General features: G+C 56.7%; 1 protein-coding gene across 1 annotated transcript; it reads right to left on the bottom strand.

The window, feature by feature from the left end:
* On the bottom strand, nucleotides 141-9,780 carry MPND (MPN domain containing). The gene is made up of 13 exons (XM_018050867.1): nucleotides 9,696-9,780; nucleotides 9,342-9,598; nucleotides 8,372-8,608; nucleotides 5,542-5,674; nucleotides 4,846-4,930; nucleotides 4,537-4,633; nucleotides 4,228-4,300; nucleotides 4,071-4,147; nucleotides 2,714-2,882; nucleotides 2,558-2,628; nucleotides 1,918-2,007; nucleotides 1,172-1,264; nucleotides 141-383 (listed from the first exon to the last, which is right to left on the bottom strand). The coding sequence occupies exons 1-13, from the start codon at nucleotides 9,700-9,702 to the stop codon at nucleotides 297-299; spliced, it is 1,476 nt and encodes a 491-aa protein (XP_017906356.1). The 5' UTR covers nucleotides 9,703-9,780; the 3' UTR covers nucleotides 141-296.

Genomic DNA, 10,930 nt, shown 5'->3' with positions numbered 1-10,930 from the left:
CAAGCCCTCCCAAGGGGTCTCCGGCCAGGACAAGGCTGCATGGGCACCAGCCTGCAGCAAGGGGGAGGGGCAGGGGTGGCTGTCACTTGCCTGGTCACCAGCTCAGGCCCTCCCCACAGTCACAGCACCTGAGAGACAGCTGGCCCGTTTCTCCTTTATTATATAATCTGAGCCCCTGCTGTCACAGTCAGCCACACAGGACAAACAGCACAGAAGCCCTGAACCCATCCCCTCACCCAGAGGCGCAGGGGCCACGTCTGATCAGAGCCCTCTCCTGTCTTTGGAGACTGGTTCCCTCAGTTCCCCTGCTTGAGGAGGCTGTAAACCTGCTCCAGCATGTGGCCTAGGCCCTGGTCCTTGGGCATCCTGCTGGCCAGGGAGATCTGAAAACAGGCAGGTCCGGCACCTCAGGGCTGCTGGCCCGCTAAGAGCTCCACTAACCCCGGTGGTGTCCCTAAAACCACACCTCCAGGTACATCCTGGGCCTAGGAATGTCATCTGGGGGGTGAGATTCCTCCACACCTTCCACAGTCGGCTCTCACACACCCCATCCCCCACACCCCACCCCAGGCGCCGGGGCCACACCCACCCTACCCACCCAGCCCAGCCCCGCCCCGAAGTAAGAGGTGACCGATCTGGCAGCTTTAAGCCCCAGTCACTGTTCAGTCTGAACAGAACAAGCAAACATGAAGCTGGTTCTCTGTAAAGCCAAGTGGGATGTGTCTTCTGAGAATGACTCCCAGGCAGGATACAAGGCTGCCAAGCCCTTGCTGACACATACCCCTGACTTAATGGCGGGGGCAGTGGGGGTTGCGACTGGATCTGCCTACTCCCAGCACCAGCCCCTCTGCCTGGCTCAGCTCTGCTGTGCTTCAGACTCAGAGCCCCTCCTGTTCAGGAGCAGCGTCTCAGCCAGGATAGCCCCAGGGCCACGAGGGCTGCAGGCTTTTACATCTTCATCTGTACTTGATAGGCATCTCCACCGTCACCACCCTCGTGTGACAAACATGACTTTTCTTTGGCAGCACTTATATCTGACTAAAATATTTTTGTACAAGTCCACTTAACTCACTTTTCCTTGAGCTGCCTGTGGATATATTTTTGGGGGGCTCCCTGAGATCTTTACAAAAGGAAGGGTTTGCACGGGACTCGAGGTGTGAGCCTCACTCACCTTCAGCTTGTCCAGGTAGGTGTGCTCCTGGTTCCAGGTCTCCTGGAACCTCACAAGGTCAGGGGCACCCTTGTAGAACTCCACCAGCAGCATCTAGCAGGACAGGGAACACATGAGCCCCAGCCGCTGCCACCCATCAAGGGGCCTCTGGACTAATGCAGCCCAGCACGTAGGAGTTACCTAGTTTCCCAAGAGAGGGACCTCCGAGCAGTGCCACCCTGGGGAAATGAAGGCGCTTGGCAGAAGGGAGGGCTGCCTGGAGGAGGAGACACCTCCCCCAGAAGCAGAAGAATCGCTGAATGCGATTCTTTCTACCCCTGCAGCCCTGAAAGACTCCCTGGCCTAGCCTTAGTCTGAGCAGGAACATCTGTGAAGTCACAGGTGTGATGAACTAGCTCCATTTGTTTAAATGCCTGTTGAATGGCAGAAGTAACACCTGAGGTCCTCACATGTCTCCACTGGGAGAATCAGTGGCAGGTGCATAGCCCAAGGTAGGAGCGTCCCTACTAGCACCTTCCAGAACAGCAAGGAGGCCAGGTGGGGGTGAGGGGAGGGGCCGGGACTGGGGACTTGATCCTTAGAGCCCGTGATTTTCAGCAGCAAGAGAGACCTGATCTGGGTCTTGATGTGGCACTTCCAACCACAGCTTCCTGACTCCTAGAGTTATGTCCAACTTGTGGGGCGCCCTCAGCCCCCGCCTGCTCCTCCCAGGGTCCCCCAGCCACACCACTCCAGAGTGAGCTTACCATCTCATGGAGGATGTCATTAGTCAGGAAGTTGTCCTGGACATAGGCCATTTCCACGTCCATGGGGATGCCGTAGTCACTGGGCCTTTGCTGGTGGAGACACAAGTTGGTCACCACTAGCTACCGCCCCCCACCCCCCAGCCCAAAACTGCAGGGCACAGCAGGAAGTTCCCTGGGCTGGGGGCCAGGGAATCGATACTGCAGGCCTGGCTCTGGGCTGCGATCAGATTCAGAGCCACGTGGGGTCTGAGAAGAACCCAGCAATGTGACCAGGGAGGCAGGGTGGCCTCCATCACAGACACACACAGGAGTGGCCATGGCTCCCAAATTCCTTTCTAAAGCTGATTTCTGACTCCAAGACTGGACTTGGAGAATGAAACCAGACAGGTCTCAGGTCGGAGGCCATACTGGTAGCCAAGGCAGCTTGCCACAGTTGGAGCCCCAACCTTTTCAACACCACTCACACGTACTGCCTCAGTTCAGTGATTATGTTCCTATCTCACAGTTGAGAGAAACTGAGGCCCCAGCTCCCCAGATGAACTGGAAACCAGAGTACTGGCTTTTTGCCACTAACAAGCCCTCCTGACCCCGCCCACAACCACGCAGAGCCCCACCCACACCTCCCTGAAGCCCCGCCTACCTCAGGGGGCGGCATCACCCAGAAGGGTGAGATCTTGGACTCTGGGCTGGGGTTGCCAGAGTAGTAAGGAGCTGCAGGCGGAGACACAGAGAAGGGGCTGGACCTGGGATCTCGGTGACCGGCAGGGCCCACGCCCACCCCTTTCCCTGGACTCACAGCAGAGCAGGGCGAGGCAGGGCTGGAAACCGTTGCTGGAGCCCTGCAGCCGTAGCTGGTAGTCCATCTGCGCGTCGATGTCCTGCAGCGACGGTAGCGCCGGGCTCTGCGGGTGGCTGTGGTACCAGCCTACCAGGGACAGGCCGCGCAGGAGCAGGCTCTGGTAGATCTGAGGGCAGAGACGCGGGACGGTGGGGCTCCACCAGCCCCGGGGCGCTCACGCCACCATCCAGCCCCACACGGCCAACATTTAATGAGCGCCTGCTGTGTACCAGGCCCCTGAGAATACAGCAGTGACCAACTGAGACAGACCCTGCCCCGCGCTCAGCGAATCCAGGGAGGGGGACAGTCAACAAAGACATAAAGAAGATGCTCCAGGCTTCTCCGGTGGCCCAGCTGTAAAGAACCTGCCTGCCAATGCTAGAGATAAAGGCTTCAACCGCAGACGCGGGAGGACCCCACATGCCGGGGAGTAAATAAGGCCATCCACACCAACTGAGCCTGGGCTCCGGAGCCTGGGAGCCGCAACTACTCAAGTCCCTGTGCTCCAGAGCCCGTGCTCGGCAAGAAGAAAAGCCCCCACGCCTCAGCTAGAGAAAAGACCCAGCAGAGCCAAACACAAGTAATTTTTTTAAAAGCCTCCTATATTCCCCGGTGGTCCAGTGGTTAAGGACTTGGACCTCTCATAGCCCCACAAGGGGTGGGGCTCAATCCTTGGTGTAGGAATCAAGATCCCGCAAGCCGCCGTGGCACAGCCAAAACATAATAAAATAATGATATAATAATAAAAAATAATAAATGCTCCTATTGTAAATCTAAGGCAAAATATTATTTTGCTCACTGCTGTATCCCCAGCTCAAGGAACAATTCCTGGCACACAGTAGGTGCTCAATAAATAGTTAAATAAAGAGGCAGATGTGCGAACGCAAGTAGAGGCAAGCGTAAAGAGAAAGGAAGAGGTGGGTGGAGAAAGCTGTGCACCAAACGCACACCTATTCTGTCCTCCGGAACTGACATGCTGGAAAAGGCGGGCGTGGAGCGCTTAGTGCAGTGCTAGGCGCATACTAAGCACTGTATGAAAACATCGAAGGAGGGTATTTAATATTTATCCGGCCTTTACCAGGTGACAGGCAGGCTGAGCGGGGAAGGGGCTGGCGGCATCTGCGCAGAGGAAGAATGACGGTGGGGGTCACAGGTGTGGGGACTGGAGCTCACACGTAGCTATCTGCACCCTTGCTGAGTGGCGACACGGCGCTAGGCGCCCTGACGCGGTAGCCAGGACAGCTGTGTGTGCACCAGCCTGCGGCCCCCTCCCCCACCCCGCAACAAATGCCCCCGTCGCCATGTGCCCCCTCACCTCCTCTTCCACGGTGGCCGCGGTCTCCGCGTCCCCGAGCCGGCTCCGACAGGGGAAGGCTCTAACCACCGTGAGCACTGCACGGAGGCGGGAGAAGGGGTGGACATTGACCCCGGCCCCCAAACACCCTCTCTGCCCACGGGCCCCCAATACCCACTCTGACTGTTGATGTCCCAGCGGCCCCCCAGGTACCCCACGACCTGGCTGCGTGTCAGGTGGCTGTGGAAGTCCTGGGGAGGGGGAGGGACATGGGAAGACCCGCTCAGACTGCGCCTGGTGCCAAGGCCGTCCTGGGGGTCAGCCCACCCCCCTCCTTCCTCAGATATTGATTGAGTACCTACTATTTACCAATAGTGAACAGAGCAGACAAGGTCTCTGTTCCAAGGACCCTCTGGGCAGGGACCAGCCCCTCCCCAGGCCTGGGAGCCCCTGAGACCTAAGGGACAAGGAAGGATTGTGCACACACCACCAGGAACAGCACGTTGCTGGAGACGGCCACGTTGAATGGCTGGAACTTGTTGATAGCTGCGAAAGACGTTACTTCCACCAGGGTGCGCGGGTTCCTGTGGCAGCCAGGAAGGTTCCACAGCCTCAGACACCCCAAGGGCCTTCCCTCACCCCCACACTGGCTCCCTCGGTCCCACAGCTAGCTCTGAAGATCTGAGGCCTTGTCTCCAACCTGCCCCTGCCTGCCCTTGTCCCCCAACCCCATGCTGCAGAGCTTCTGTAGACGGGGATGAGGGCGGGGTTCCAGCGGGCATGGGGTGCATCTGACCTGGCCGAGTCACGACTTCCCAGCATGCAGTAGCGCACCGGCACCCGGATCTTGTTTTCCACCCTTTTCCCTGGGGGCGTGGCCTCTGGGGAGTTGGCAGGGGGTGTTAAGAAAAGAAGTCAGTATCAGTTTCTCCCCAGCTAGGAACTGGAAAACCAAGACCAGGCAGTCCTAGAAAGAAAGAAGACTCCAGGGGCAGTCTTTAAAAATCAAGAAAGGACTTCCCTGACGGTCCAGTGGCTAAGAGTCCATGCTCCTAATGCAAGGGACGTGGGTTCCACCCCTGGTAAGGGAACCAGATCGTGCAAGCTGCAACTAAGACCCAGTGCAGCCAAATCAATCAATCAATAAATATTTTTAAAAACAAATCAGGTAGCAAGTCAACAAACTGGACATAAAAAACTAAAAAATCATAAGAAGGGACCAGGAAATCAGGTGAGGACCAGACAGGCAAAGAAATCAGGCAATGGGGCAAAGAAATCCTACGGAGGAGTAAGGATAAAGAAATAAGGCAGTGGGACCAAGAAATGTAGAATTATAGCTTAAAAAGTCAGGCGGTGAGAATGAAATTAGGCAACGAGGGCTGGGAAGTCAGCCAGGCTTCTAGCGGGCTCTACACCCAGCCTCCTCTCCCGCCTGAGCTCTGTCCACCTCCCCCCACCGTTCCCACCTCCTCCCCTCCCCTACACCTCTTACCCGAGTGGACAGGCTCCGAGGGGCCCTTCCCTTGTGGTCTCCTACTCTTGTCCTCCGCTGAGGCTGCTGTCAGAACCTCCTCCTCCTCTTCCTCTATCAGCGGCTCCTCCTCCTCTACTTCGCTGGCCGGGCTCTGGGTGGGGTCGGGGTGGGGGAGAACGCGATGGGACTTTTAGCTGGATTCTCCATGCCCTCCCCACAAGTTCGACCAAGAACTCTGGCAGGCCAGAACCTGCCATTCCTGTCGTTGGCCCGGGTGCCCACTAGAGGGAGAGAATGAGCAGAGACAATCTAGGATGAGGACCAGTTGCTCAGGGTGGAATCCCGCCTCCGCCTGTTATAAACTGACTTCAGGCTCTACTGCTAAGTCACTTCAGTCGTGTCCGATTCTGTGCGACCCCATAGACGGCAGCCCACCAAGCTCCCCCGTCTCTGGGATTCTGCAGGCAAGAACACTGGAGTGGGTTGCCATTTCCTTCTCCAATGCATGAAAGTGAAAAGTGAAAGTGAAGTTGCTCAGTCGTGTCCGACTCTTCACGACCCCAAGGACTGCAGCCTACCAGGCTCTTCCATCCATGGGATTTTCCAGGCAAGAGTACTGGAGTGGGGTGCCATTGCCTTCTCCGGACTTCAGGCTCTATTTTCCTGTAAAACGGCACAATGACTTCCAAACCCACAGGGGTGGCATAAGGGTGAAATCAGACAATGCGTGCAAAGCATTTAGCATATGCCAAGCATATGCCCTGCTGCTCCATTCATCCAGCTAGCTGGTAAACACTTTGCATGGATTAGTTGATCAGATTCTCTCAATAACCTCTCCTCCTCCTTTCTCCTAAAGAGCCCTTCCTTGACGAAGTGACCTCTCTGTCCAAACCCAACGGCCACATCTCAGTCTTTGTCCCCTGCCTCCTCTCAGCAGCGTTTCCTGGTAACTCCTCGGGGATCCCCACCCCCGCACTGACCGGCTTACATCCCACCACTCCTGGACCCCCTTATTCTCCCCCATCTCACTCGTTGGGCCAGGGCTGGGTCCTCCCGCCTCTTTATTCCCCCACCTACACCCCTTCTGGGTGGCCTCAAACCCCAGTTGCCCCCTGGACAACTGCCCACAATCCTGACTCCAGGCTAGGTCTCCCTTGACCTCCGGACCTCAGGTCTGGCTAGTCCCTGACATCTCAAAAGGGGGTGTTCACATTCAACAAGGCCACCCTGATCATCCCCCTAAACTTGCTCCTCCACACATCTCCAATGAGGGTAATCCTGTCCAGGCGCTTGCTAAAACATTTAGGGGAACAAAACATCTCCTAACACCAGCATCAGATCCACCAGCAAATCACATCACATCCACTTTCAGAATTAACCAGAACTTACCCACTTCCTCCTCCTCAAAGGCCGGCCAGATTCACCCCATCATCACCCACCTGCACCCTGAATCCCTGGCTCCTGTTGTCCTCCCAACAGCGGCCACCAGAGGGCGCCGCTAAGGACCTGACTCAGGCCCCACACCTACTCCGCTCACAGTACTCCAGGGATCCGACTTCCCTCAGGGTACAAGCCCAAGTCCTCCCCACAGCCCACCATGCCCTCCAAGACTTGCCCCTTTCCCCTCCCTGCCCTTCCCTCCTCCCTCTCTCCCTATAATCACTCTCTGCTTCAGTCACATCAGAGTCTCGCTGTTCCCCCAAAACACAAGACCGGTCCAGCCTCTGCACATGCTGTTTTCCAGAAATCTTTATAGCTCCCTGCCTCCACCCCTTCAGTTCACTGATCAGATGTCACTTTCTCAATGAGGCCTTCCCTGGCCATCCTATTCCTTTCAGCACTTGCTTCCCCTGCCTCTGCTTACTTCTTCCAAAGTATGATAAGATGGAGTTATTTCTTTTGTTTCTCTCTCCATGAAGGCAGGGATGTTTCTCATTTGGCTCTCTGCTTTATCTCCAGCATGTAGAAGAGGGCCTGGCACACAGCTGGCATTTATTAAATGCTTGCTGAATGAACAGCCCTATGGTGTGGTGTGAAGGTTAGTTTTATAAGTCAACTGGGCTCAGCTATAGTACCCAGTTACTGAATCAAACACTAGCCTAGGTGTTGCTGTGAAGGCATCTGGTCGACATCTACAATAAGTTAACTTTCAATAAAGATTACGCTCGATACTGTCAGTGGGCCTCACCCAATCAGGTGAAAGGCCTTAAGAGCAAAACCTGAGGCTTCCTGGAAAACAAGAAATTCTGCCTCGAGACTGCAGCATCTGGGGGCTTCTCTGGTGGTCGGGAGGTTAAGAATCTGCCTTCCAATGAAGGGAATCTGGGTTCGATCTCTTGTCAGGGAACTAAGATCCCACATGCTGTGGGGCAACTAAGCCTGTGCACTTGGGAGTCCAAGCCACAACCAGAGAGAGGCACGTGCACTACAACAAAGAGCCCACGAACCGAAACTAAGATCTGATGCAGCCAAATAAATAAAAACATTAAAAAAGACTGCAGCATCAACTCCAGCCTCTGTGTGTACGTGTGTGTTTATGTGTGTGTGTGCATGTATTACTATCACAGCATTCAAGACCCTCCCAAATCTGGTCCCTGCCAATGCTGCCAGCCCCCTCGGCTACTACGGCATCAAATCTCCAGCTGCATCAGCTAACAATGGTTCCTTAAGCATCATGTGTTTCTTCATTCCTACAAAGCTGTGCATATGCCGTTCCTTCCTCTGGAAAGCTCTTTACCCTTCATCTCACTCTGATCAACTCCTATTCATCCCTCAAGGCCCCAGCTCCAACATTCTCTCTCTGGGCACTCTTTATCCAGCAGTGAGTCAGGGAGGCTGAAGGATGTACCTCATCAGCGGCAGTTGCAGTCATATGGAGCTGGTTTCGCCGGAGCCAAGCAGCTTTGTACTTGTCCAGTTTCTGGCCCTTGTATTTGACAGAGGCCCAGCCACAGCCAGACTTCTTGGCCGGGTTCACCAGCTTCTTGCAATGGGTGGCCCAGGCGCTGGGTGAGTTGAACACCTGGCCTGTTTCCTGCCACACAATCCTTCCATCAGGCTGCAGGTCTCCCACGAACTTCTTCCCCTGCAGTGACAGTGGGTTGGCTGGACCCAGGAGCTGGTACTCATCAAGTCTGCCTCCTCCAGGAAGTCCTCCCTGACCCCATGCTGCTTCCCAGGGCTTGCCACCCATCTCCCACTTCATTCCAGGAGGCTTCCAGCTTAGGTACCATCCTGATCAGCCTGGATTGAAATTGTCAAGTTATGTGCCCATCCCCACTCCTTTCACTGGACTGTGAGCCCCAAAGGACATGAACTGCATGTGACTTGATCTCCACTGTGTCCCTAACACCCAACACAGCCTGGCACACAGCAGATGCTCAATTCACAAACTGCTCCCATTCACAAAGAGAACAATAACAATAATGGTAATAATAACAAACACTTATAAAGGACTTACTGTGTAGCAGGCACACTACTGAGCAGTTTATTCATTGTATCCTCATGCAACCCCATGGGAGGAAAGAAAATCCCATTCATTTTACGGATGGGGAAACTAGGATACGCATAGGTTGAGTGAAGTTACATAGCCAGGAAGGCAGTAATGTCCTCCCAGAGCCTAAGATTCTCCTTTGTGGAATGGAGAGTTTGGTGAACAATGTTCTCCCACCCAGAAAGGCTCCTGCTGGATCAGGATGCTCTGTGCCTCAGTTTCCCCTCCTCACACCAGGGGCTCGGCTTGCGGCAAGAAAGCACACTAGACCCGGGTTTCCCCTTTCTGCACCAGCTGGAACGGGATGAGGCTGGGAGGTGCTCACCAGGTAATAGATGGACAGCACTCCGGCGCCCGGCTCCAGCAGCGCGTCTTTGAGGAGCACCCGCAGCGTGACCGCGCGCCTAGTGAGCGCGCCCCCTGGCCCACCGCAGCTCCCCGGTCCCGCCCCGCCGCCGCCTCCGCCGCCGCGCGCGCCTCCCGATGCCCCTGGCCGCTCCGGGTCCTCGGCCTCCGCCTCGTCCTCGTCTTCATCCGGCGCCTCCTCGCCCGCGCCGCCCGCGGGGGACAGCGGTTCCGGAGCTACGGGCAGCGACAGGCTGCAGCGGAGCCGCGCGCCCTGAGGCGGTGCAGCCACCCAGCCCGGTGCCCCACCGGCCCCCCGCCAGGCCCGCCGTACCTGCCATGGCCGTTCCGCCCCACGCCCCGCGCCCGGTGTGCCTCGGGCTCTTTCTTCCCGGCACGTGACGCGGCTCCGCCCCTAGGGGGGAGCATCGCTGCCATTGGCCGCCGCCGGTGGGCGACTGGGGGCTTGGCCAGCAGATGCGAGCCGGGGAAAGCCAGACTCTGGCCTGTTCACGCGGGAGAGGAAGGTGGGGGTTCAACCCTAGGGGACCATTCGGGAAACTGAGGCCTGAGGCCACCTTCTGTGGGAGGGAAGTGGTAACCGAGAGTTCGGAGCACCACTGGAAACACTGAGGCCGGGGGCTTCCTCTTTCGGAGAACCAATGACTCCAGCCGAGGACACTGACTGAGGCCTGGAGCTGGGGGACTTAGGGGGGCTCAACCCGCTACGACTAGCGGGGAAATTGAGATCCGCGATCACTCCTAATGAGGGACCCACAGGCCTTAGCTGTTGGTACCAGGAAGACACTGAGGCCTGGGAGGATGAGCCCCACTGCCCTGGGGCTGCGGGCCAGAATCAAGGAAACAACCCGGCGCCTCGACTCTAAAGTGCCCAAGCCGGGCAGCATTCTCTAAAGGGTTAATTGCCACCCTCCCCCGGCCCTCGACTGCCTTGATTGGATCGCAGCTGAGCCCGCCAGCCAATTATAACTGGGTTATTTCATCTCTAGCCAATAGACGATAGAGGGTGGAATCCCTCCCGCCAATCAAGCGTTAAATTGCTCCTCCTCGACCAGTCAGCAGGAGTCCACGGGCTTTACGCGTCCAATCTGTTTTAGGGTCTGGTCTTCAACCAACCAGTCAGTTCGCGAGTCAAACCTCTCTTGAGACCCACCCCCTCCACCTCTCCCACCCAACCCCCAGCTCGCAATGCACGTGAGCGGAGACTGGCTAGGAGTGCGCGGGACACTGCTGCTCTTTTGTCTCTGGTCACTGTCCCAGGACCTTGGCCCCGAGGCGCAGGGCCACCTCCCAGCGCTGGGACTCCCCAACCCCAGGGAGGGCTGAAAGCCCTGGGCAGGGGCTCCCTCTAGCTGCACGGCAATTTTTTGGCTGGACTCAGCTACAGATGGGTGTACCCGATGCCGGTCTGAAAGGGGGACAGGGCTGTCCAGCCACAGTGGTCTGGAATGAGAGTGAACCTAGCTGCAAATCTTGCCCTACCATTTCCCAGCTCTGTGACTTTGGCCGTGTGTCTCCACCTCTGTTTGCTCCTGCGGATAACAATTC

The sequence above is a fragment of the Capra hircus genome, chromosome 7, assembly GCF_001704415.2.
Source record: "Capra hircus breed San Clemente chromosome 7, ASM170441v1, whole genome shotgun sequence".
NCBI classification, from domain to species: Eukaryota; Metazoa; Chordata; class Mammalia; order Artiodactyla; family Bovidae; genus Capra; species Capra hircus.
The sequence above is the reverse complement of the archived record's forward strand: the minus strand, read 5'-3'. Positions and strand labels throughout refer to the sequence as shown.

Excerpts from the sequence above, each read along its gene's own strand:
- MPND (XM_018050867.1), bottom strand. Across the intron at positions 5,675-8,371 it reads CTGCAACTGCCGCTGATGAG|AGCCCGGCCAGCGAAGTAGA; the intron begins GTACATCCTTCA and ends GACCCCACCCAG. Across the intron at positions 4,301-4,536 it reads GCAACGTGCTGTTCCTGGTG|GACTTCCACAGCCACCTGAC; the intron begins GTGTGTGCACAA and ends CCCCCTCCCCAG.